The 26,770-nt window shown below is 50.5% G+C and overlaps 2 protein-coding genes and 2 non-coding genes across 9 annotated transcripts; 3 read left to right on the top strand and 1 right to left on the bottom strand.

Annotated features, from left to right (window-relative positions):
- The first annotated feature begins 81 nt into the window (after positions 1 to 81).
- On the top strand, positions 82 to 8,620 carry TMEM106A (transmembrane protein 106A). 6 transcript variants are annotated; one of them, XM_016150970.2, is made up of 9 exons: positions 82 to 158; positions 446 to 564; positions 1,127 to 1,574; positions 2,125 to 2,188; positions 3,314 to 3,467; positions 3,896 to 4,036; positions 4,145 to 4,188; positions 4,692 to 4,745; positions 5,084 to 8,620. In XM_016150970.2, the coding sequence occupies exons 3-9, from the start codon at positions 1,367 to 1,369 to the stop codon at positions 5,202 to 5,204; spliced, it is 786 nt and encodes a 261-aa protein (XP_016006456.2). In that variant the 5' UTR covers positions 82 to 158; positions 446 to 564; positions 1,127 to 1,366; the 3' UTR covers positions 5,205 to 8,620. The 6 variants fall into 6 exon arrangements, with proteins under 6 accessions (XP_016006456.2, XP_016006459.2, XP_016006457.2 ...); XM_016150973.2 differs by having other exon boundaries at positions 1,348 to 1,574; XM_036221983.1 differs by lacking the exon at positions 82 to 158 and adding an exon at positions 222 to 239.
- A 490-nt stretch (positions 8,621 to 9,110) lies between these two features.
- CCDC200 (coiled-coil domain containing 200) lies at positions 9,111 to 13,468 on the bottom strand. Its single transcript, XM_036223789.1, has 2 exons — positions 10,748 to 13,468; positions 9,111 to 9,715 (listed from the first exon to the last, which is right to left on the bottom strand). The coding sequence occupies exons 1-2, from the start codon at positions 10,847 to 10,849 to the stop codon at positions 9,296 to 9,298; spliced, it is 522 nt and encodes a 173-aa protein (XP_036079682.1). The 5' UTR covers positions 10,850 to 13,468; the 3' UTR covers positions 9,111 to 9,295.
- A 5,044-nt stretch (positions 13,469 to 18,512) lies between these two features.
- Positions 18,513 to 18,703, top strand: LOC118604365. Its single transcript, XR_004951691.1, has one exon. It is a non-coding gene; the product is annotated as a U2 spliceosomal RNA (small nuclear RNA).
- Positions 18,704 to 24,569: 5,866 nt separating this feature from the next.
- Positions 24,570 to 24,760, top strand: LOC118604368. The gene has a single exon (XR_004951694.1). It is a non-coding gene; the product is annotated as a U2 spliceosomal RNA (small nuclear RNA).
- Positions 24,761 to 26,770: the final 2,010 nt, after the last annotated feature.

Here is a 26,770-nt window from a genome sequence, read left to right on the forward strand (position 1 = left end):
CCCCGGTATCTGGAGGGGCGGGCCCTTGGGAGAGCGAGGGTGGGGCCGGAGGAGCTGGGGCGGAGCTTTCCAAGGCACCGAGTCAAAGGTCGGGGCGATGCCCTGCCTCCAGCACTTCCGATTATTCTTCCTGCCGTTTCTGTCGCCGTCACCTGGGGGTAAGGCTGTCCCGGAACCCTTCTTTCCCTTTGGGAGGCAAGGGCCAAGGCACCTACAGTGTCTCCTAGCCCAACACGCAGGTACACGCGGCTACCAAGCTCCACTAACTGCCTCTCGGGGTGTTTGGTGGGATGAATTTCCGACCTCTCCGTCTGCTCCCACCTCCCACCCCCAACCCTGGCCCATGGTCTTGCCCCAGAGGAGGGCCGGAAGCAGCTTGGCCCTCCGTGGAGGCCAAGGTCGTTGCTTTCCCACTTCTTCCAACGCGACGTATTTGCTCCCCCAGAACTCTGTTGAAGGGCCGGTTGCCCGGGCCGGCCCCAGCCCGCAGCCCTTCCCATAGATGCACTCCCAAATCTCTGCTCTCGCAGCTGAGAGGAGCCCCGGATCCCAGACCTGAACCAGGTGAGGCGGCTCCCTTTATTTCAGCCCAGGAAGGTCTGAGTGTGGCTCAACTTGCCCACTCTGCCACCACTCGAGTTCAGGGGCAAGAAGCTGGAGTTTAGCCTTGGTCTTCCTAGTGAAGGACAGACTTTGACATTGCTACAACCATCCATCCCCCAGGCATTTTTTCCTACCCCACCTCAGAAAGCAGTGAGGAAGAGGTTTGCTCCCTTCCAGGATTATTTTAAGGTTCTTGGCCACACCTGTAATCAGCCTAGCTTCCTTTTTCTTGTTTCAAAGAATCCCTGCCTTCCTATTAAAGCCTGCACCTGTCTGGGCTCAGGAATGGAAGCTTGCCTTCCACACCTGGGCTGGGAGACCTCAGGTATTTCTAAAGACCCCTGCAGAGTCATTGCACAAAAAGAAGGAGCTCTCCAGGGCTCCTGCCTCACCCTATACAACTTCCTTTAAGTAAGTGACTGCTCAGCAACTTTTCCAGAAAAAAAACCCTGCTCTGCCATTCACTTGTGGAAGTCCCTCATGTGAACCAAAATAACTTCTGCTTTTCTCTTCTCTCTCATAGGCAGATTAAGCGCTCGTACAATAATGAAAAGAGTTGAAATGCATCATGATTTCTGACCCAAGAGTCCTGTGTAACTGCTCGATTTTCCATACTCAAGCTTCCTTAGGCTTGAACTTTGCTGAAATTGTGCTGGGACTCCTGCCAGGCTTGAAAACATAAAATCGAAGTGCATTCAGCATCAGTGCTAACAAGCTTAGCACTGAACTTTGTTCTTTTGTCAGTGAAAAAGCCTCCTGAACGATGGGTGAGACATTCTCCCAGCTGGGCTCTCAGGAGGATGAAAACAAGTTAATCCTGCCCACCGACCCCGCCACTGGCAGCAAGGCTGCCCGCTATGCCAGCAACGGTAGTAGCAAGTCTTTGTCTTCCTGTGCACCTTGTGAAAGGGCCGCTGGTGCCAGTTTTGTGACTTGTCTCACCTGCCAGGGCAGTGGAGAGATTCCTCAAGGTGAGTGGCCCAGGGCTCTGGAAATAGCCTGAATTGAGGAGAAACTCTTAGCAGCCAGCTGGCCCAGGGCCAGGCCCTCTGAATCTCTTTAAATGTGGTGGGTCTCCCAGTTCTTGGTCCCCCAGTTTCGGGCTGGTCAGGGAGACACTAAGCCCTCCTGCCCTGGTTGTATTCTCCAGCACCAGGGGGTTTCCAGTCTCTCCACTCCCTTAGCAACACTGTGCATTAGGAGTCAGGAAATTACAAATAACTTCTCCAAAGAAGCTAGGCTCTGATTTGCTGGGGATTTGTAGAGTCACAGCTGTCAATTCTTCACATTTGTTGATTCTTCACATCTGTTGATGAAAATCTCACTTCCATTCTAGAGATGGCAAAGCTGAGCTGCCAACTTCAATAGCATAGCCTAGTGCTCCCAGCCCTGCTCTGGGGCAGAGGCAGCATGCTTCTGACATAGCTCTGTGGAGTGGAGGGCTACTTCTGGCAGGCTGGCACAGGAAACATTTGTCATGGACACTTCTTGGCCCTTCTTCTCACTTCTTTCTCTTTACAGAGCTAGAGAAGCAGCTGGTGGCCCTCATTCCCTATGGGGACCAGAGGCTGAAGCCCAGACACACGTAAGCCCCTCTTCCTACCCCAGGTCCACAGGCCATCGCTCCTGGGGGATGTCCCTCTAAGTCTCCCTCGTTTTGCCTCCTCCTGCCCCCACCAAGTTTTCTCCATTGGTTCTCCCCTAGAAAGCCTGAGCCTCACTGGGCTCAGATGTACTAGCCCCGTTTCTGAGAATCTTCCTGGTTTAAGAAACCTGGGGCATAGCTACCTGAGGCCACATAGTGTCCTTCTCCTGAGCATCACTGTCTCCAATAAGCATGGTTCCCTTTTGAAGACAGAGAAGACCTCTTGACTCCGCGGGTCCTTTCAGGAGGGAGGGAGTAGCCCTGGCTGCAAGTTATTTTTCCATCAAGCTTCTCTTGCTGTGGTAGTTCAGACCTGCTTGTTCTCATCCCAGTAGAGATGGAAAACTATCTGCTCCCTGTTCTGAGGCACTTCAGTACCTCAGAGGGAGCCCTGAGTTTCACTGAAGGGCCTGTGACCCTGTTTGTCATCTGGGTCCATTTCACATGATCCTTACAACCTCCTCCCAAGGTCCTGAGCTTCAGCCTGGGAGCCACCACCCAGCCCTCCCCACCGCTACACCAGAATCTGAATCTGACAGTGCCCCTCGTCAGATACACTTACAAGGTGCTGTCTCTTTAACGCCCATCTCAGTTTTTAATTAGGTGGACAGATGATGTCCTGTTCTGAATATTAAAACTCAGAAGTCTCAAATTTCATGTGGGCTGACTTTTTTCCAGTAATGATAGCTAGCATTTATTCAGCTTTAGCTATGTGCCAGGACCTGGAATTAGTGCTTTTTCATGCATCAGCCCATAACAAATACTATGAGGTAGGTACAATTATCTCCATTTTACAAGAAAACTGAGACTTAGGGTTGCTCAGAGTTACTGGGCCAGTGGGTATGGAGAACAGGGAATGAAAGCCAGGCTGCCTGCCTCCCAGTCCTATGCTCCTACCTGCTCTGGGCCACATCAGAGTGTAGGCTGGTTCTCCACATCCAGGGGGCTAAATGTAAAGTTGTGAGGTGGGGTGCAAAGGAGAAGAGTGTCTGAACACCCCCTGCCTGAGTGTGCTTGGTGTTCAGACTTCTCTACTCTCCTGCTTTGGGTCCTGCTTTCCCACAGGAAGCTCTCCGTGTTCCTGGCAGTGCTTGTCTGTCTGGTGATTTCCTCCCTCTCCGTCTTTTTCCTGTTTCCCCGGTCCATCACCGTGCAGCCTGCAGGCCTCAACTCCTCCAGCGTGGCCTTTGACAAGGCTGATATCCATCTCAATATAACGGTGGGTGGGCACCTGTACCCCTGTGCCCAGCAGTACTCCTCTATAGCCCTTATCCAGTGTTGTGACCCTGGCACCCAGAGGATGTCAGAAACCCTGGGGGGAAGCAGGAGCAGCCATGAGCCCCATAACCAATTGTGTAGTGTTGGGACTTTTCACAGTGAGGGGTCAAAACCATGGCCCAAGAAGTAAATCACAGGGTGTAATAGGGGTGGCAGGCATGCTTGAGGCTCCGTGGGTGGGCAGGGAGAGACTGGATCCTAAGCCAGCTTGGTGTTTTAGTTAAAGATGAGCCCCTCACCATTAAGAGCCCCTGTGAGGGGCTTCTGCCACTGGTCCTCAGCAGCTGAGGCTGGGGGTTTTTGAAACTTTGATATTTCTTTTCCAAGGTGGCCAACCTCCCCTTTCCCTTTCCTTGTCTTCATCCCTAGAATATCTTGAACATCTCCAATAGCAACTACTACCCCATCACTGTGACCCAGCTGACCATCGAGGTTCTGCACCTGTCCCTCGTGGTAGGGCAGGTCTCCAACAGCCTCCTCCTACACGTCAGCCCTTTGGCCAGAAAACAGGTGACTCCCCCTCCCTGTCCAGCCCTGCCCACAGGTGTGTGGATGTGTGTAGTGGTGGGAAGGGGGCAGCTGGAGTTGGGGCTAACTCTGTACCCATTTGGTTGACAGATGGTTTATGCAGTAGCCAACAGGATCTGGGATGAAAACACATAGTGAGTATCCCTTGATCTCTTCTCCCTCAGCCTCTTTCCTGGTTAGAAACCCAGTTTTAATCCCCACCAGATTTCCTGATTGCTTAGCAAACCCTGCCGCCAGCATCTTGCCTGCACTCATGGCTGAGACTGAAATGTGCAAGGGTTCATGGTCCCAGCCTCTGCCTGTTTGGACATAGATTGGAGTGAAAAACAAGCTAGAATATGGTTAATCCTTACAATACGTGACCTTGCGCTCCTCAGCTTGGATTGCTGAGAAGGATAGATGTCTTGTTTTCTGCCGAGGGATGTGCCTGGGCCAAGCTGATAGAGATTGGAAGACTGATGTTCCAGCAAGGGTGACATACCTTAGGGAGAGAAAGAGAGAGAGAGAAAAAGAGTGGGAGAGGGGCCCTGATGGACAGGGGCCCACGGGGGAGGATGCTGGGACCTGTAGGTCTCTAAGCCTTCTGACAGGCTTCTTAGTGTGAAACGTGTTCCCATATTTGTGCTCTCTCTCTCAGTAAAATCTGTACCTGGCTGAAAATCAAAGTTCACCACGTGCTTTTGCACATCCAGTAAGTACAGCTTGGAGCCCTGGTATCTCCCACTGACTCCAGTGTCTTCTCAGCTCCTCCTTGCGGGAACAGAGTCCCTCAAACTGACCCCATGAATCTGTTCTTGGGAGTAGCAGATACAGCTCCTTCTCTAGGTCTTGCCTTGCTTATAAGTTATTAGTGTGACAGCCACAGAGCGGTCTGGAACACAGGTGGGGCAGCAGTCCCAGGTACCTTAGCAGAGTGGGGAGCCAAAGGAGGGGGGATTCTAAGGGAGCCAAGCCTCCCCAAAGAGCAGAACAGGGCCCAAGCTTCCCTCTTCCTCCTGGACCTAACAACAAAGCCTGCTTCCTTTCCAGGGGCACCCTGACCTATTCTTACCTGAGCCATTCAGAGCAGGCCGTCTTCCAGAGCTACGAATACGTGGACTGCCGGGGAAACATGTCGGGGGCCCACTTGCTGGACTCTCACCCGCCGTGACCTCTCTGCTGTCTCCAAACTCCAGGCACCTACCAGCCTGGTCTCTCTCTCTCACAACTCCTTGGTGATCAAGGAAGGACTCTGGTGACTTTGCCAAAGGAAAATCACTGCTTTATCATACCCTCTACCTGTACCACACATGCAAATGCACACGCACACACTTAGCACAGGAAGCTTCCTGTGGAAGTTCACACACGTTCACATGCACACACACACACACCTGATTTCCACAGGAATGGAAGGCTGGCTCTTCTAGTAGGGGGCACCAGGCTTTTCCCTTGGTCTGTCTTGAGGGAAGTCTGACCTGACATTTCCTCAGAGATACCTGAGTCCCTGGAGTGGACGTTGCCCTGTCTGTTCTAAATGCTTTGGTTGCCCAGCTCCTCAGGGCTTCTTGAATGGGGAGAAAGCTTTGGTTTTATCTGGCTTTAAAAACATGAGTCCTTTTCAAATTTTCCACCCAGTGATAGGAAAGCGACTTGGAAGACATCCAGTGCTGTCTCTGTGGCCTTTTTTGGGTACATAGATGCTCTCCTGTGCCTTCCTGCTTAGTTTGTGTGACAAAATGATGGTCTGCTTCTCTCCTGGTAACTTTCCCCTTGCCCATCTTCCAGCGGGATTGGCCAAGGCCCTTTGGCTCTCTATCCTTCCTAATTAAAGATTGTCCTGGTTCCTAGGAAGACCGAGTTGTTCTCCAGCTCAAGCTTCTCTCCGTAGAAGTTTTATTATTCTCTTTACAGCTGAAGCCAAAGTAATAGAGGAGGGGAGGAAGGCACCAGGCACCCTTTGGGCCTCCACAGGAAAAACAGACTAAGCCAGAGTCATTTTAAAGGATGTTTATTGAAGGAGAGCTTCGGGCTGGTGGTGAGCCCACAATCCTGAGTCCAACCCTGAGTGGACATAGGCAGCAGGTCAAACAGTGGGCCCAGCTGCTCTCCCCGTGAAAGCCTGCAGATGTGAAGTGATCAGTACACAGCCACGCTGCTGGGCTCTGCTGCACCAGGGCCCATCCTCTGCTCCCAGAGGCCTCTGTTTTCCTTCAGGCATTGACAGCATGGAGCAGCACATCAAGTAAGGACTGATCTAGCCCCTCGCCTCTTTGCTGTCACTTAGATGAAGCTAAGCCCCAGGTATTCCAGGTGCCACTGGCTCCACATGGAGGCAGTTACTGTTGTTCTTCAGCCAAATGGGAATGGTATGTGCTCACTAAAGGTGGCTAAGGTTTTTATCACTCAGACAAGCAGAGACATGAGCTTAGGTGGTGGGGAAAGCTGAACTTTGAAGCAGGATGGATGGAGAGGGGGAGAGTGATGACAGAACCTGGTGACGAGCTGGCTGGGGAACAAGAAGAAGGAAGGAGATTATGCTGTCTCCACACTTCATGTCTGGGTAACTGGGGACAAGGTGGTGCTGGCAAGAGCTCAGAAGTTCAGGAAGCCCAGGCTAGAGCTTCTGCTGTGCGTAGGTCACCAAGTGTAAAGAATTTATATTGCATTCAATAAACTAGTCAACAAAGTTTAAAAAAAAAAAAAGTCTCCTTGTGAGTAGGGAGGGAGCTGGTGGACATGTCCCGTCTCACAGCCTGCTTTTTAATGTCCGAGTGCATGTCAAATTCTCTTCCCCAGGCCGAGCCCCTGGATAATGTGTCCTGCCTTTCTGGATTCTGAGAGATGGCTCCCGAGGAGCTTGATCTCTCCCTTTCTCTCATTGTGTATCTCTAAGGTCCCTCCCAATTTTATTTCTGTTCCATGCCTCAGCCCCGATGCTTCCCTTGGGAAACACTGCACGAAGGCGTGCCTTCAGTCTGACCCAAGGCGAGGTTGTGGGGACTACAGTGACGGGACCCAGGTACCCCACGAGTCCAGGTGAAAGAGGCAGCCTGGCTGGGGGACCCTGGTGTCAGCTTCAAGAAATGGTGAGGGGGATGCTCAGGCCTTTGGAGCCTCTTGGCTGTCTCTGCTCCATGGAATGTCTGAGATCCAGGAAGGAAGAGGCCTGTGGATTTTTCTGGGCCAGTCTTCCTCCTCTTCTCAGGACCAGGTGTCCTGCGCCTGAGAGGTTGTATGTCCCCTTTACTCCGAGCTCTTTCTCTCCATTCCTGCCTCCTATCATCCATTCAACAGTTGGGTGCCCACTGTGGGCCAGGCGTTACACTGAACTTGGAGGGGGAGGGGTGCCCCTGCCTGCCATCTATTCCTACTTCTCCCCCAGGCCTACTCTGGTGGGAGGCAGCCCCTCTGTCCCCAGCTGAATCTCAGTAAGCATGTGCTAGGAGGAAGAGATGATGGCTCCTATGAGTGTCATAAACCTGAAGCCCCCAACAGAACTATCATTGCTAAAATGGCAAGTAGTGAAGCCGTAGACTTGAGTGTCCAAGGCCAAGTCCTCCCACTGGCTTAGCCTAGAGAAACAGGGAATTTCACTTTCTTTTCCCACCCTCTCCAACCCCTTCATGGGTCTTCCTGCCTCCTTCCCCTCATTCCAGTCTCGCAGAGCTGACCAGTCTCACTTCTTTCCAGGAAGAAAATCACATTTTATTCCTGGCTAGCCTCTTCTTCTAGAGTGGATCAGGAGAGGGTGGTTTTTGGAGTGCAGATGTTGCTGGGTGGTGAGAAGGTGGGCTTGCTCATCTGTTTTTTACTGATGGCCAGTAGGGTCTTGGGGGTCTATCTCTGGATCACCACTGCTGTATGTAATTCTTTGACTGAGAAGAAGGAAAAGACAGGAGGCAAAACAGGTTAGGTAGCGTTTTCTGGGCCTGCTGGTTTCAGAAGATTTTATTAAGCCTTTTGAGGCCAGAGGAATCGAAGTGAAATGCCAGAGCCCAGTCCTCATCCTAATAGAGCTAGGAATGAGCCCAGCTCTAAGCTAAGTGCTTTCGATGCCTTCTCTTGTAATTGCCATGAACAGCCCTCATGATATCTCTATTAAGGAGGTGGCATGATTCTCATGTTATGGGTGAGGCAGCTGAGGCTCAGGGATTAAATCGCGCTGCCAGGGAGTGGTGATCCTGACTGAGACCAACGACCTCTGACTTCAGGTCTTGCCTTCCTCCTGCTCCAGCTCTACCCCAATCAGTGCTTGAAACAACTCCTTTATTTTGCTTCTCTGGCACCTGTCCTATCTTTCCAAAAAAAGATTGTTAACCCTTCAACTTATGCTTAGTGCTGAGCAACAGGCCCTACAGAGACATTTTTAGGGAGCAAGGAACAGAGGAATGGGCCCCTTCCCCCACTCCTGCCAAGGAAGCCTCTCTGGATTCCAACACACACTCACACATAAGCACACACTCACAGACACGCAGCCGGAATTGGCCTTCACACTGTCTCACCGTGAATCGCGTGTACTTGGTGTATTTATCTGAGCTAACTTGGTCTGATTTCCTGAAACCTGATGATAAAACAAAGCACATGTTACTTATTTTGTAATTTCTGAGACTGGAACAGGTCAGAGCTGGACTGTTTACTATGTGACTGGGGAACAGGTGAGGGCCCTACCTGGGCACTACGCAGACTGAGCCCACCTTGAAAACTCTCAACTAGGAAACTGCATTGTGACTCCCTGTTCCAGGCTTCACAGGTCTTGATATATCTGTTGTTAAGCTCATACCCAACCCTCTGACCACCCTCATCCCCTCTGTCACCCTTGCCCTAGAGCAGCGGTCTCCAACCTTTTTGGTGCCAGCAACCAGTGCTCCTATGAGAATCTAATGCCTGATGATTTGAGGTGGAGCTGAGGCGGTGATGCTAAATACAGAAGCTTTGCTCGCTCACCCACCCACCGTTCATCTCCTGCTGTGTGGCCCGGTTCCTAACAGGCCATGGATGAGTACTAGTCTGTGGCCCAGAGGTTTGGGGCCCCCTTCCCTAGAGAGGAAGGGCTGACAACTTCTCAGCTATTCCCTGCAGAAGTTTGCAGCCGCCTTTGCAGCTCTAGGTTGCAAACAGGCTCAAAGAGAGTAGTCCCCAAGTAAAGGCCAAGGGTGCTAGGGAGAGGCAGAAAGGGGGTGGTGACAGATGTACATTCTGGACTATAGGGCTAGGATGGAAGCACAGGGCTCTCTCCTTGAACACCTCCCCTTCCCAGGCCTCTCACTTACCAGTGTCTTGAGAGATTTTAGGCCCTGTCTGGAATTCGTCGTCAAAGTAGTTACACTCCCTTTCATTTCGATGAGTCCCCACTGAGCCAAGCTGGGGACCAGGTTTTTGGGAATCCTGGAGATTGTGCTTGCAGGTGTACCAAGTAAGAGGGACTTGGGCATTTTGTTGCCTTGGCTGAGGTGGTGGCTGTGGTGGCGGTGGTGGGGCTTGTGGCTGCAGTGGCTGAGCCTCCGCGTCTGGCAGCTCTGCTAGCTTCAACGGGAGCGGCTGCGGTTGTGCCGGGGGCGGCTGTGCTTGTGCTGGGGGCGGCTGTGATTCCATCATTGATGACTGTGGCTCCTGCTGTGATCCCTGAGAAGCCTGGGGTTTTTTCTCACTTTGGCATTCCTCCCTTTTGAGTTTCTTCAGTTCCTGGCAAGAGGCCCCAGGCAAGTGACATCCTCCTCCCTCTCACCCAGTTATCCGTCCGCCAGATACCACAAATGAATCCATAGGTTGAAATGGCTGGAGGGTCTCTCCGTTCCCTGGAGTTGGAGGCTGAGGCTAGAGAGAGGACTATGGCCCTTCACGCACCACAACATCCAAGGGCTGTTTCCCTGGTGACAGAGTCCCCTGGCTCAGCCCCTGCCCAGGAAACAGCCATCTCTGAGCACCTACCTCCTAGCTTGGGAGTTTTACGCTGAAACAGTTTGCAGTACAGAAAGATAAAGAATAATTTCTTGCAAGTGCTTTGAAACAGCACTGTCCAATAGAAATAAAATGCATGTCACATGTAATTTTAAATTTTCTAGTAGCCACATAAAGAATCAGGTGAAAATAATTTTAATAATATATTTTATTTAATCCAGTATATCCAAAACATGTAATCAATATGAAAATATTACATAATTTATATTCTTTGGTCTTGTACTAAGATCTCAAAACCCAACATGCGTTTTACACTTAACAGCACATCTTATTCTGGACATAACATTTTCAGTAAAAATAATCAGATTCAGATTTCATAAAATTACAATTGAAAAAGTAGACTCATATTTAAGTTGTTCCAAACATAGTTTTCCAATATATAAACTGAGTTTAGTTTTAAATTTTACATTTAAATGAATTAAGTGTATATAAAATCTTAAATTCAGTTCCTCAGTCTCACTGGCCATATTTCAAGGGCTTGATAGCACACAGGCTGGTGGCCACCCTATTGGACAGTGCAGCTTTAAAATCTCCCAGGACTGAGTCCCCTCACTAAGTCTCAACCTAGCACAACAGCAAAGCTGAGTCACCCCAATACATGCACAGTCCATCCAAGAGAAGGTCGAAGGACATTGCTTGCCTCCTATCCCCAGCAAAACAACATTCACCAGATAATAGCTTCCTAGGGGTCTGTCTGCCCTCCCCACTCCCTTCCTGGCCCTGGAAGGCCCCCGGTGAACCTGGCCCCTCATGCACCTGCTCTTGCTGTTGTTCCTGCTCTTGCTGGGCCATCAGCCACCTCCTCCGATCCAAAGCCATCTGCCGGCGGCGGGCCTCCCAGTGGTAAGCACTACCCATGATGGTGGGGGTGGCAGAAGGCCCCAGGCAGAGCTCAGGACACTGCCACTGCCCCCACCACCTCTGTCTCCTCTCACCCCAACCCCACTGCCTATCACCAGAACCACCTCACAATGTGGCCACTACCAAGGCAACTGGCTAGGACCCCCTGCCTTGGGGAGGAGGGAGGTGTTTCTCCTAAGCCTTCTAGTGAACATCTGTAATATATCTTTCTCTCCAGGCCCCTGAACGGGTAGAAGACACCTTCCCACCTAGTTCTGAGTCTCAGTGGGCCCTAGGGACAATTCTGAAGTCAACTGGCTTTTCTTTTTGGTTTCTTCTTCCCACCCATCCTCCTCTGGTCCTCTACTGATCTCCCTCCCCCAAAGGTATCTGGAGTTAACTTTCCTACAGTCCTCCATCTCCTCCCCCTGTGCTGAGTCAGGAGGAAAGGAAATACAAAATACATGTAACTCCCAGAGGCTTGAGCCCTGTGAAGGCAAGGTGGCTAACTGTAAAGTGACCTAGTCCTGAGATTTATAATGCAGGCCACAAGCCAAGTGTCTACCTCTACTTCTGACCCTGCAGACCCTACCTCACCTCTGGGGGCTTCGGTTTCCTTGCCTGCATAACCAGAAGGGTATTACCTCTTCAGAGGACTGGTATCAGAACCAAATGGATCAATGGATGAGAAATGTACAAGATGAAAGTTGTTGAGTTACACAGTATTATTGTCCCGCCTGACTTGTGTCCCGAATAGGTAGAGTGGCCGGTGTGTGTTTGGGAGCAGGGTGGGGGTGGGGGTGGAGGGAGTGGGAGGGATCATTTCTTCCTGCCCAGGAAGCTTCTGGGGTCAGGGTCTGGGGAGACTATTGACCTACCTCCTACATATATACATGTCTTTAACCACAGATATAAATCTTTTTGGAAGGAGCAGAGACTGACTCCAGCTTTAGGACTAAGGGCAGGGAAAAGGTATAGGTGAAAAAGAGACTTTATAGTCAGCCCCAGCCTGTACGGAGGGAGGGTGCAGGGAGACCTCGAACTAGAGAACAGGTGCCTGGAGAGCCTGTGGATTCAGACAGCTGGTATTGGGTATCAACTTGGGCTTTGAAGTAAAACACAGACTCAGATTCAGATTCAAAAGTAGTCGTTCACCTACTAGCTGAGGGGACTTAGGCAGGTCACTCAGTGTCTCTGAGCCTTTCCTCTGAAGGTTGTTGGAAGACCCCAGGGAATGCATGAAAAGTGCCTGCCCTCACAATGGGCACCTGGCTATGGCCAGCTGGTAGGGATGCCCCAACTCTGCTGAGGGCCAGTGGGGGCATTGAGCCTTTCTGGATTTCTTTCCTCCTTTGCTAGTTCTTTCTCCTCCTCCTCCTAGCACCCAGGGGTATCATCTGCAACAATAAATGACAGGAGTTTCCAGATGCAAAAGATGAAATTGAGGCTTGTCACTGGACATTTATCTTCATATAAACTAATTTGAAAAATATTTAGATGGAAACAATAATAAGAGAAAGAGAAAGGCATTTGACCTCCCAATAATTAAATGTGCAAAGGAGGAAGTGGCTTCTTGCTTGCATCTCTTCCTCTCACTTCCCTCCTACTCTTCTCCTACCCTAGAAAGAACAGGGATCAATCGGATGGGGAGATGCTCAGGGTGGGGGAGGTGGACTGGGCTGAATTTGGGGAAGTGTTCCCAACTCTCTGAGCCAGTCCCCATGCCAGAGGAGGCGTTTTCAGGGCGAATCTGCCAACATTGTGCCCTTTCCCTTCCTGCTGCCCCTGTGCACACTACCTTTCCCAGCCCCACCTCTGACTTCAGACTTCCCTCCAGCTCCAGGATGCTACTCCACATTCCATTCTACCCCTTCCAATCTGGATTTTAACTGATATTGGCCCTCAGGCACTGGATTGTGGCGACTTGCATTTTTTTGAATGATTAGAAATTTTTATTTGGCCACTTGCATTTTTAAAGTAAGCTTGTTATTATTCAAGACCCATAATCTTTTGTTATGGAAGGAATAAAGTACAGTTAGAAGCAATGGGCCAGGTAAGTCCTATGAAATACCAACTAGGTGTTACTAGGTATGCAAATGTGGTCTAGTGCCTCTATCTCTCTGGTCAGTTTCTTACCTGCAAAGTAAGGGTAATAATAATACCTCCATCCTGGAGGTGTTGTGATGATTAAAGGAAATAATCCATGTCACGCACTTGGTTCAATAAACAGAGGCCATTATTACTGTAGTATTCCACAAATTTGAGATATCATTTGTGAGAGGCACCATTGTCCTGTTAGCCTGAGCAAGAAAGGAAGAGAAGGAGAAGAAAGACACGCTGCTGTGTAAACAGCAGCAGTGCTTTCTCTCGGCATCGAATGTGTGATGCATCCTAGTTTCTGAGATGTAAAGATGTGAAAAAGATGTGCATCTTCGAATGGGTAAAATCAGGCACCATTATGGAGTGTGACCATCACCACCTGAATGGTTCTCAGCAGGAAGCCTGGGCCCTAGGCCCCTGTCTGTCCCACCTGGATGACCTTGAACTTTCCATCTGGGTCTGGGTTTCCCTGTCCGCCAGGTATGCACAGGATGGATGACTTTGCGACTGCCGGGAGGCCCTTACATGCTGAGGGGTAGTGCCTGCCTTTGCTTCCCTCTGCCGGCCCCCGCCCCCCGCCCCGCTCCCCCCTCACCTGGCCCTGCTGCCGCGAAGAGGGAATCAATCAATCGGGTCTTGGCTGATACGATGACACAGCGCCCCTAGGGGTGATGAAGTGCAGGTAAAGGAGAGAGATGGCCCCCAATCCGGGTGGGATTGTAAACGCGGGACCAGGCTCCTTACGTTGAGCCCTCAGCTGCCCACCTCACACCTGAGACTGCTTCCAGAAGGCCTGGTTGGCTCGAATATCCTTTCTGAAGCTCAGTTTTCTCATTTGTTAAGTGGGAATCATAAACCCTGACCATCTTTCCTCACAACGTGTATGGGTAAAAGGATCCACTGATAATAAAGATGTAAAACCTGCAGCCAAGAGCAAGGGGACCCTTAATTCTGTGGGAGGAAGAAGAGGAAGGAGGCTGAGGACTTTGGGAAATTGGCCTTGGCAGCCTCAGTTTCTTGAGATGTAAAATAGGATAAATAACCCTTTTGGCTTAGGATTGTTGAAAGAAAATGTGGGGATTTGCTGGCACACAGTGGGCACTCAATAATGGCAGGCAAGTTTGGAAACCCAGTTCTTGGTTGAGTCTAACTAGTTGTATGGATCCAGTCTAGCTGGCCATGAAACTTGCTCTCCAGCACACGAACTCTTGTTTTAGACCCAGGATCCTGAGCACACTGGGGCTGAGGGGAGCGTGGGGCAGGCACTCCACTGGCCCAGGCATCCATCCCCTCACCCCCATCATATGTAACTCTTGGGAAGTCAAACACCCAGGTTCTCAGGCCTGGAGTAGCAATGCCTGTCAAAGAAATATAGTGTAGTAGCCTCAAGCCTCTGTTTAAAAAGATTCCATTCTTTGCTCACACCTCAAGAAATAATAAAGGGAACCCCATTAATAATCCTTGGCAACCTAGGGTCTCCTATGCTTTTTTATTATCCCATCCACAGCTCTCCTCTCATCCCATAGTTCTTGGAGCCTCCTGGTCAGTAACAATTCAAAAAGAAAAAACAAAAATTCAGCGCACATGTTATGGGTGTCTCCTTCCTTTTCTCTCTCAACCAGAAGATCCTAGAAACTGCTTTGCGTACTCTCCTCAGGAACTTAGAAGGTTAGGGTGAGGGAAGAGTGGTGAGAAATTGGGTTTCAGCTACTGGTAGTGGGAGTTGATATCCTGAAAAATATAACATTTGCTTAATACAATATTTGCTTAATGTATTATTTGCTTCATAAAATACAATATTGGCTTCACAGTAAAAACTGTGAAGGAGGACTGTACCAGGGCCAGAAAAAACAGATACGTGGGAGCCTGGACTCGAAGAAACTATCCTACCCCTGCTTCAGTCTCTCCTTCAGTCTCAAGTCCTGTAGAGGAATACTTCTCAAACTTTAAAATGGATGTGAATTCTACAAGTTTTGTTAAAAATCAGACTCTGATTCGGTAAGTGTAAGGCCCGTAGTTCTGCATTTGTAACACTCCTAAGTGATGTCAATGCTGCTGGTCAATACCACCACTTGGAGCTACAAAGCTGTGGCAAAATGTCCCACCCTGACACCTTTTAAAAACAGGGCATAGGTATCCCTAACTTTGCTGGCTGTTGCTAGAAAAACTCTCCCCTAACAGCAGCAGAGTCGGACAGACTGACCTACTTCTGCCGGTACTCATAGCGATACAGGCTTTTGAAGTAAACACTTCTGTTTTGTAACTGAGGAAAAGGGGGGAATAGAGGAGAAGAAAAAGAAGGGGGAGAGGGAGAGTCAGAGAGAAGGGAGAGGTCAGGGAAAACAAGTTGATACCTTTCTACAATCGGGTCTCTTCAAATAGTTGTGAAGATGAAAACTGGATGGAGCTGTCCAAGAGGACAGAGTAAAAACGGTGAAGGCAGGAATGCACCAGGGCCAGAAAAAACAGATACACAGGGGCCTGGACTTGAAGAAGCTGTCCTAGCCCGCTGGCAGGGGACCCAGCAGCCCGCTGATGCCCAAAGGACAGAACGCCTAGGAGCGCCTGGAGATGGCAGCCTTGGCACGGGCAGACATTCCCTGGTTGCGCGCAGGCCTCCCCGGCGGCGACATGGGCAGAGGATGTGGCTGAGTGGCAGCTGGAAGAGGAATGGAAGAGCATGGCAGATGCCCCCTGCTGACCACAGGGGCAAGGTCGCGTTCACCTCTGTGATCCCAGGACCCACGCACGCACGCAGTGACAGGCACCGAGTAGGCGTGACTCCAAAGAATCGGCTGAATCGAAAAAATGTTTCCAGGTCAGGACATCAGAAGATTTTTTTGAGAGAAAAGCCCAGAAATAGACCTAAACACACACTTGCGTGTGTGTGCTTTTTCACACGATGAAGGTGGCATCTGAAACTGACGAGGAGATGGGCTATCCCCTGTGCGGTGCTGAGACCACCGGGTAGCCGCCCGGAAGAAATAAAGTCAGCTCTAAAGCGGAACCCACGTACCAGGACACACACAGAGTGGGAAAGAGACGGAACGCGAAGAAGACCAACGATTCGAAGGACAACGGGCAAAGGACACGAACACTCAGCTCACGGAAAGTAAAGAGCAGCGGATCTCCGGCGCAGGGAAAGATGCACAGCCTTGCTCACAGTAAGAGACGGCAGGGGCTGTCGTGCAGAAGTTCGATAACACGACGGTTGGGCCGGGCTGCAGGCAACAGGCACTGGTCGAGAAGGCTAGGCGCGCTCCTCGAGTCACCACCCTTGGCAGCGACGGTGACTGGGTCCACGGTGAGACCGTGGGACGCTTGGACAGGGACTCGCCAGACAGCCACGCCCTGGCGTCGCCCTAACCTTCGCAAGCACTTTGGTCCGTGCACATGGACGTGAGCCAGCTGAGGGGGGACCGAGTCACGTTAACGAAACTCACAAGGAGACGGCGCGTGAACCAGAACGCTCGATCGTTCGTTTAGAACAGGAGCTACTCCTCTGCAACGACGGAACACGCGTGTCTGCAATCCAAGGCACCCGGGCAACTCAACCGGTGAGCGCAAGATGGCCCGATACACGTGGGAGCGAGCAGAAAGGCAGGGAAACACAGTGAGGGTCGTGATAATCACCACAGGCCGGGAGGTCTGCTGATCACTTTCTACACGTACGAATTGCATTATTTGATGTCTATATTCATTCACTTATTCATTCGACCAAAAACCGCTAAGTTATCTAGCATATATGCCAGGCACATGAACGGGGACAAGACAAAGATCCCCGCCCTGGAGCTTACACGCCATTAGGCGAAAAGGCAATAAACGAGTAAATGTATAAAACGTCAGGTGATACGGGCCACGGAGTAAAATAAAGCCAGGTGACGGAGAACGGGGTCCTGAGTGGGTGAGGGAGGACGGAGCACAGGACTCTAGTATTCTCGCATTCTCTAGATGAAGAGGCGAAGCTACGGAGAAGTGGCCAGCCCGAGGTCGCTTCCCTTGGGTTTGGTTCTTTCAGGCATACTGCGTGCCAGACGTGTCCCACTATTCCTAATAATTATGTCTAATGAGTTCTCACCTCATTCTCTCCCAATTTAGAGACGGTATGTGGAAGGCAGAGAGTTAAACGAGGAGGCCGAGTCAAGCTCTAGGTAAGTCCCACGGTCAGAGCCCAGGTCTTCCAAGTCAATGCTCTCAGCCGCCGCACCAGTGGGCTTGGCTCCTATCTCTGCAGACGGGAGACGCGCGTGGGGAGCTCAGCAATGCTCGGTCTCAGAGCGGGCTGGGCGCACGAGGACATGGTCTTCTCTTTCTTCTGGTGCTCTTTTCTAGACCCTGCGGTCTCGGTTTCCTAGGGGGATTCGGCCTCTTCCACTAAGCCAAGGGTTGGCGTTAGGGCGAGTTGCCTAACCTCTGGGTCTCAACTACACCTGTAGGTAAACTTTGCAAGTCTGGCATGAGGCAAGCACTTGGCACAGAGCCTGGCCCAAACAACCGATGTTTCCTACTGTATCCGTCTACAGGTAACGAGATGCAGTACAGGCTCAGCTGTTTCAGTGTCACAGCCATGATCCTTTCAACCGGAACCTCATGGGACGGATGCTAGGACCCACACCCTAGACCAGGGGTCCCCCGACGCGACGCCGACCGGTGGGGGTCGCGTCAGAAACAGGGGTGGGGAGGCACAGCAGGAGGTGAGCGGTGGGCGAGCCGGGAAGCTTCGGTCTGTATTTGCAGCCGCTCCCCAGCGCTAGCGTCCACCCACCGCCTCAGCTCCACCTCAGAGCATCATCAGGCATGAGATTCTCATAAGAGCACGGGTCCCTGGTGTCAAAAAGGGTGGGGACCGCTGCTCTAGCCGACTAAACCAAGGTGGCGTCGCTAACTCCATTTATGCTCCCTCAATCGCACAAGGTAGACATGAAGGTTTCCAATTCTCAGCTGGGGACACGATGAGGCTGGGGAGGTGAAGGAGTCTGCCCAAGTGAGGGGCGGACAGGGCAGGGCGGGAATCCTGAGCACCAGGGAAGGAGTCGGCCCTCTCAGGGCGGGATCTCGGGTACCAACTTTTTTCTCCGCAACCCCTGCCCCGCGACCCCGGAGGGACGCTTCTCCCCTGAGTCCTCCACCTGGGCGGAGCCAGCCCCGGGGACCCTCTTGACCTCACAACAACTCGCGTCCACCGACGGTTCAATTCGGTTCGCAGGGGCCCAATTCCCCCTAGGTTCTGTCTTTTCGCGAGCGCTTATACCAACGAAAAGCTCGGCCGCAGCCCAGTTTTCGCTCATGCGCACAGAAGTCCCGAGGAGCGGCCGGGAGGGGTTGACGGACCCGCGCCGAGCCGCCTAGCGGTGCGGAAAAGGCGGGACATGCAAATTACCGGCGCTTTAGCCAGTTCCAAGCAGTATAGAAATTCACTCGAAAACGTAGAGAATTAAAAAAAATCCGCACCGAATCTAATGTAGTCTATATATGTGTCAAGATACGAGGCAGGTGAGACTTCGATTGGTCGTGACCCCGCTCACCGTGAGTTGAATATGAGTGACAGGCGAAGGATAGCGGCCAAGGCGAAGACGCAGGTATCGCTTCTCGGCCTTTTGGCTAAGATCAAGTGTAGTATCTGTTCTTATCAGTTTAATATCTGATACGTCCTCTATCCGAGGACAATATATTAAATGGATTTTTGGAGCTGGGAGTTGGAATAGGAGCTTGCTCCGTCCACTCCACGCATCGACCCGGTATTGCAGTACTTCCGGGAACGGTGCACCTTCCCCTCCGGGGACAAAATTGCAGTTTAAGAGAAGACGCAAACGTTTTCTTACTCCTGCAGGAGGTGGTGGTTGGGGGTTTTATGAGTCTACGTAACGCTGTCGGCATTGGGTAGCGGGGATATGAAACTGTGGCCTATAATCTCTAGGACGATCCACATCTCGGCAACTCGCAGTGGGCGGACTCACCCAACCTTCCTCTGGAGAACGGGTCTGAGCAGGCGGCCCGCCGGGTCCTGCAGCAAACTCGTTGGCGAGGACAAGAGTTGAGGGTTTGAGGGTGGGAAATAATGCATCTCAGTGTACTTTCTATTTCATATGTCTGCTTAAGAACCTCTTTTTATATTCTATTCTGGGAATGGTCTGTGCCTAGCCTTTACCCATTTTGTTCCTACTCTGTGGTTGGTCTTTTATGAAGTTATTTCCAGAAGCGATTTTTATATGTATGTACGTACGTACTTCTTTCTGTGTTTTGGGTCGCAAGTATTTATTAGTTTATTTGTCTTGTCATTAGTTGCTTGGAACATGATGTGACCCACCTGGGCAGGTGCCGAGAGTAGAGAGGGGGCCAGACATCGTTCCAGCCCTCCCGGCGCATCCAACCCAGGATGAGGACTCAGACACCTGTCCAAACGGCGGAAATACCAGGCAGGACGAGGAGGAGGCCAGTGAGAGGTGGACAAACGGAGTGTTCAGCCCATAGCTAGCAATCCCCTCCTAAGGGAAACCAAATTAGTGAGCAGAAGATGATCTGACACACACAGATCTGAACAGAGATCATGGGATATGAAAGCCCCGAAGAGTCGTGGCTTCGACAAGATACAGCACCCAGTTATGATCAAAACACTTAACAAAATCAGTACAGAAGGAAAGTACCTTAACACGATAAAGGCCATACATGACAAGCCCTCAGCCAACATTATACTTAATGGTGATAAACTAAAAACAAAAACCCTCCCTCTAAGATCAGGAACAAGGCAAGGCCGTCCACTATCACCACTGTTTGTTATGCAATATAACATCGGAGGTCCTAGCGAAACCCTAAAGACGCCACAAGAACACTACTAGAAACAATAAGCAAATATAATAAAGTCTCTGGATACAAAAACGATGTTCAAAAATCCATAGCGTTCCTATACTCTAATAACGAAGCGTCAGAAAAAGAAGTGGAGAAAATAACTCCTTTTGCAAGTGTAACGAAAAATAAAATGCCTAGGAACAAACCTAACGAAACATGTGAAGGATCCATATAATGAAACTGACAAGCCCCTGGGGTGGTTCCTTAGAGTAGTGTTTATTTAGCACGTCTGCTTTACACGCAGAAGGTCCCGGGTTCCAGCCCCGGGGGCGCCAGGCCCCAGGCGTGCACTGCGTGGCAACAAACGTAGGTCGGGGGCCGGGCGGTGAGAATCAAAAAAGAAAACTATAAGACCTTATTAAAAGAAACAGAAGAAGATACAAAGAAATGGAAAGATATTCCGTATAGTTAAAATGACCTTATTTACCCAAGGCATCATACGGATTTAATGCAATCCCCATCAAAGTCCCATCAGCATTTTTCAAAGAAATAGTACAAAAAATCATCGGATTTGTATGGCAGCGCAAGGATCCCAAATTGCCAAAGCCCTCCTGAGAAAAATGAATGAGGCTGGAGGCATCACTCTGCCTGACTTCGAATTATACTATAAAGCAACAGTAATCAAAACGGCATGGTATTGTCAGAAAAATAGACACATGGACCAGTGTGGAACAGAATCGAGAGTCTAGAACTAAACCCATATTTATATGGGCAAATAATTTTCAACAAAAACACCAAAAATATACAGTGGAGAAAGGAAAGCCTCTTCAATAAGTGGTGCTGGGAAAACTGGAAAGCCACCTGCAAAAGAATGAAACTAGGCTGTTGTCTATCACCGCACACCAAAATTAACTCAAAATGGATCAAGGACCTGAATATAAGACCTGGAACAATAAAATGCGTAGAAGAAAACATAGGAACTAAACTCAAGGACCTTGGGCTTATAGAGGATTTTATGAATTTGACCTCAAAGGCAAGGGAGGTAAGAGCAAAAATAAATGAATGGGACTACATCCAACTAAAAAGCTTCTGCTCAGCAAAAGAAACCGTCGACAAGGTAAAGAGACAATCATCCGAATGGGAAAATATATTTGCAAGCAACACCTCCGATAAGGGCCTCGTATCCAAAATCTACAAAGAACTCATACGACTCAATAACAACAAAATAACAAACAATCCAATCAAAAAATGGGCAGAGGACCCGAACAGACACCTCTCCAAAGAGGACATACAAATGGCCAACAAATATATGAAAAGATGCTCAACATCGCTATCTATTAGGGAAATGCAAATCAAAGCCACAATGAGCTACCATCTCACGCCTGTTAGAATGGCTATAATCAATGGGACAAGCAATGACAAATGTTGGAGAGGATGTAGAGAAATAGGAACCCTCTTACACTGCTGGTGGGACTACAAATTGGTACGGCCACTGTGGAAAGCGGTATGGAGATTCCTCAAAAAAAACTAAGAATTGACCTACCATATGATCCAGCAATCCCTCTACTGGGTGTTTACCCCAAAGACTTGAAAACTCATATCTATAAAGATATTTGCACACCGATGTTCATAGCAGCATTATTCACGGTGGCCAGGACATGAAAGCAACCGAAGTGTCCTACAACAGACGATTGGCTAAAGAAGCTGTGGTACATATATACGACGGAATATTACTCAGCCATGAGAAGAGATGAAATACTGTCATTTGCAACAACATGGATGGACCTTGAAATAATCATACTAAGTGAAATAAGCCAGACAGAAAAGGTTGAAAATCACATGATATCACATATGTGGGATATAAACCTAAAAGCAACAAATGAACAGTACAAACAGAGACTCATGGACATGGACAATGGACTATTGGTTACCAGAAGGGTGCGGGGGAGGAGGGAAGGGGGAGGGGGAAAATAAAAAAATAAAATGTAAAAAAAAAACAAAAAAAAACACAAAAAACCAAAAAACAACTAAGTATTTAAATAGATAGATAGATAGATAGATAGATAGATAGATAGATAGATAGACAGATAGATAGATAAAGAGTTGTGGCAGGTGCGGACTAAGCACATTCTACGTTCTCCCTCATTCATTCGCTCAACAAGTATTTACCAAGTGCCAGGTACGTGCCAAGCACTGTCCGAGGTGATGAAGATAGAGCAGCAAACAGAAATCCCTACCGTCAACGTGAGAAGCAAATAAGCCACTCGTGTATGTCTATTTGTGACTACACTTCTGTATCTACGTGTCTGTGTGTACGTGTCTATCTCTGTATATCTCCGTCTATGCCATGTGATGATTATGTCCGTCCGTAATGACTTGGCAGCCGGAGGAAAAATAAAGCCAGGTAAAGTGGGATGTGAAGCAGGAGTGCCCAGGATGGGAAGGGAGAGATTGTCCACAACACTATAAAATGGATATTATCTCTTTTACAGATAGGAAGTGATTGTTCCTAGAGTGCACTTATTAAGAGAAACCTATATGCTTGACATTTCCACGTGTAGCTTCCCAAGGACCCTAATCAGAGAGGTGTTATCATTATCCCCATTCTACAGTTTAAAAAGCCTCAGGTCCCACGCAGTTAACAGGCTGCTTGAGTTCAAATGCTGACCTTGCTTCGTATTAGCTGTGTGACCCGACCGACCTTAGGCATACGGCTTAGCCTCTCTGAGCTTCGGTCTAGAACAGTGCTGTCCACTAGAAATATGTGAGTCGCAGATGTACTTTTTAATTTTCCAGTAACCCTACTGAAAAATAAAGAGAAGCCGGTGAAATTCAGTTTAATATTTTATTTAACTCTATCCAAAACATTGCTCCAGAATGTAATCAATATAAAATTATCGAGATAGTCTACGTTTTTCATACTAAGTCTTTAAAATCTCGTGTATTTTTTACACTTCGGACACAACTCAGTCAGGATTAACCACGTTCCCAGTGCTCAGTAGCTGTGTGTGGCTGCAGGCAGGTCAATAGAACGGGGGTGACAATCACACGGTGGGGATTAGAGTGGTGCGAAATGAGTGAGGCACCAGCTTTGGGCAAAAAAAAAAAAAAAACCCCAAAAACAAAACAAAACAAAACAAAACAAAAAACAAAAAACAAAAAACAAACAAACTTAGGGGGCACCAAAAAAGAAAAAAAAACCAGCAATCAAGAATCGAGATAAGATAAATTATAGTAAAATAGTACTTACCTTGATTACTGAAGAGTTTTTTGTGGACACTCCACTAACTGAATCTCCCCCCACCCAGGCGAGAGCACCTCACGGACCTCACCCTAGTCCTGGCCCTAGAACGACGACGACGACGAACCACGACGATGATAAGGGGAGGAGGAGGAGAGCGTTCACCTCTTAGGGTTGGCCAGTGAATTAAATGAGATAGTACAGGTACAGCACTCAGCCCAGGGGCCGCGAGGGGCTGAGTGATCAGGCCTTCTGTGCCGCAGGGTGAAATGACCGATTGGGTTTCAGTCTTACATCCATGATACCTTCCGGCTTTTCTGAGGTCAAATGAGAGAAATGCAAACTCCCAAACTAAACTGCAGTTCTATTAGGAAGAGGGATGGGAAAGGTAAATGCTGACTGGGGAAAGCTGGCAGTCTTTGCCAGAGGGAAACCCGGAGGGATGGGGGTGCTCGAGGCATTGATTGGCCTTGATGCCCAGAGCATCCTCAGCAGTCGCCTCTCTTCTCTGGTGTCCTGACACCCCTGGCCAGATCACCCCCCACCGTTCCCCCGTGGTTCCGGCCAGTAAGTAGCCTCTTAATTGCTGCTTTTCCGAACCAGGCTGGCCTGGGCATCGTTTATTCACTCAGACGTTTCCTGAGCACCGACCGACTACATACATGCTGGCCACCGGGTTAGTGCTGGGATCCAGAGATAAGTACGATGAGGCGACCGGCCACAATGATCTCCGATTTTAGTGGTGGGGACAAAGAAAGGACTGCCCCACAGGGTGGTGGTGAGTGGTGTACTCGAAATGGATTAAGGCAGTGGGATGAAATACACAGATGAGGGGGCTTGACGCGCGGAGCCCAGCATGTGGTTCACTCACAGAAGGGCCGAGAGTCGCGGGTGCTGGAGCTGGAGAGAACCCCTTCCGCTGCCCTGCCGGGCCCTCCCCATCCGACACGCCTCCTCGCCGCCTCGCCGCCTCGCCCCTCCAATGCCTGCCATCAGCCTTCCGCCTTGCGGGGAAGCTCCCCTCCAGACCTTGAGGTCCCCTGACTCCGAAATGAGCCCCTCATCCCACCGGATACGTAGCTCGTCTTTCCGCCGGCGGACGATCACTTGCACACGGTACAGTCTGGGCGTTTCCCGTGCCTGTGCCTTGCCACCTCGTCTTGCTTCAGGAAACCTGTCCGCCAACAGCCCCTTTCTCACCGGCCCCTCTTGCCGCCCAGCCCTAATCCCCTAGGGTTCTGTCCTTTCTCTCCGTTTGTACTGAAGTAGAGCTCGACCTCGCAGCCCGGGCTTCAACGCGCAGAGGCGCGCCCCAGGGGCAGTCTGCCCGCCGTAGCCGCGCCTCCCCGCGGAAATGGGCGGAGTATGCAAATGAGAAGAGGCGTCCCGCCCGGGAACGACGGTGCAACAACAGAGACGCGATTTCTCTTTTAAGAAGCAGAGAATTTAAAAAACAAACGAAAACAGGCACAAGAGCGTACTAGCTAGTGACTCCCATAGTAATTCTAAAGAGGCAAGGGGACGTGAACTCTCGACTGAGCACGACGCGGCTCACCGTGAGTTGAATATGGGTGACAGGAGGAGGGTAGTGGCCAAGGCGCAACGACAAGCATCGCTTCTCGGCCTTTTGGCTAAGATCAAGTGTAGTATCTGTTCTTATCAGTTTAATATCTGATACGTCCTCTATCCGAGGACAATATATTAAATGGATTTTTGGGGCTGGGAGTTGGAATAGGAGCTTGCTCCGTCCACTCCACGCATCGACCCGGTATTGCAGTACTTCCGGGAACGGTGCACCCCCCCCCTCTCGGGGAGAGAATCGCGGTGCGAAAAGCAGGACATCAATGTTTGTTTTCTGACACGCTGAAGAAACGCTGGCAGGTAACGGGCTGCTTGTGGGTGGCAGGATGTAGGAGCAACCCCCGATTTCGGTGGTGTTGAACAGGGCAGACTCTGCGGAGGTACTACTCTACTGCTTCTCTTGCGCGGGCGTGGGCTGTCCCGGATCTCTAGGGTTCGTGGTTTCTCTGTAAACTACTTTGCCCTCTGCCGCTTGGGTCCTGTGACCCTCCCGCGGGATGAGAGCTGTACGTGGAAGATCGAGCAAGCAGTCTGCGCAGCAGCTTCCAGGCCACCTCTGGAGTCCCTGAGACGAGCATGTGAGGGCGTACCTTCCACCTGACATTGTATGCGTCCAGCGCCATGAGTTTGCTGACCTGTCTTGCAGCCAGCAGGACCAATCTCATCACACTGTCCCACGAGATGTCAGTCACTACTGTGGCCCCCACCTCTACGTCCTGCGGTCCCCCAAACCCCTAATCTCCTGAGACGCTCCCGGATGTTTGCCGTCCCTTCTCTCTAGGGGATTTTTCATGTGTCTGCATGTGTCTGCTTTTCCTCGCCCTCCGCCCGAGGTTGGTCCAGGCCGAGGGTTTGGTGACACGCAGTTTCTGGTGGAGATACGTAATGCGGCTGCACGTGTGAACGGGTGGGCGCTGCCTGTCGTTGGGCCTCCGATTTAGATGACTTGGATCTGGTTCCTTCAGGTAGCCCTGCCCTCCTCGCCTCGCTCTGCCGGTCCCCTGCGGTCCTGCACAAAACAGGCAAGTGAGGACCTACCTACCCAGGCAGGCCTTCCCTGCTAGGGAAGGAGAAGCCGTTCTTCTAGATCGAGGGCAGTGTTTAGCCTCCCTCGGCTGCGCCTGGGAACCTCCTGGGGGGGGGGCCCGTTGGAATCACAGTGATACCCCAGCACCATCACACAGCACTGGAATTCCAATCTCTGGTGCGGGGCGGGAGGCTGGCGTACGTCAAAGCTGGCCAGGTGTCTCTGGTGCACAGTGTGACTCCAGAAGCGCTCCTCCGAGTGTCCAGTGAAGATGCCACCGCCAGGCAACTTAATTCCGAAACAGTGAATGGGCCGTGACAATATTCAGTGAGCTCCTGCAGATCCACTCGTGAGTCGGTTTATTGTTGCGGAGACAGTTTGGAAGAAGAGTCGGAGTCTGGAAATGCTTTAACTAACATGGATAAGGGAGAGAGGATGAATGGCAATGCTAGCACTCCCCACCTCCCCACCCCTGTCTCCATGGCTTTTTATTAAGTTTCACTACAATGCTGGCTTTGTAATTTATTAATAGTTACTATCAGGTTAGTAAAATACAAGCTACAGCCAATTCCCAGATCCAGCCTCAAAGCCACCACCGTGTTCTCAGCTATTTCTTCTCATGTAGCTTTTTCTTATGCTCTAAAGTATCCTTTCCTAGTCCCTAGAGCAAGAAGTCTCAGAATCCGTCAGGCGTGCGCGCCCTCCCTGCAATGTGTCCTTGTGTGCAAGTCCACACGTGCTTCGATGTCCTTGTTGCTCCAAGCACCAGGCATCCTGCTAGGACTGCAGGCATCTCTTACAACAGTTTAGGACCATATGGTAGACTGGCTTCGTGTTAACCCACCGTCCGCACCCAGTGCGGACTGAGGGGACAGCGAATTCCCCCGTTCGGTCACAGACGGGAGGCCGCCCAGTCCCGCAGGAAGGCCATTGGGCCCGTATGGGACTAAGTTGAGAGCAAGTCCCTCCCCTCCCCACCGACCCCCCCACCCCCCTCCCCCGCCCCCGCACCTTCTGGGTTGTATTGCCGCTCTGCAGAATCGCATGCAACCCCTCCCCACCCCCAATTTCTTTTGGCCCTCCAGACGGATGGCACCACACATGCACCAAGAGGGTACGAAAAGGTGTGTAACTCCCAGCAGGAGGCTTTCCTGGCAGAGCAGATTCGAAAACGGCCCGAGAGCCTGCAGCAGAGACTGGGCTG

The sequence above is a fragment of the Rousettus aegyptiacus genome, unplaced genomic scaffold, assembly GCF_014176215.1.
Source record: "Rousettus aegyptiacus isolate mRouAeg1 unplaced genomic scaffold, mRouAeg1.p scaffold_m13_p_6, whole genome shotgun sequence".
NCBI classification, from domain to species: Eukaryota; Metazoa; Chordata; class Mammalia; order Chiroptera; family Pteropodidae; genus Rousettus; species Rousettus aegyptiacus.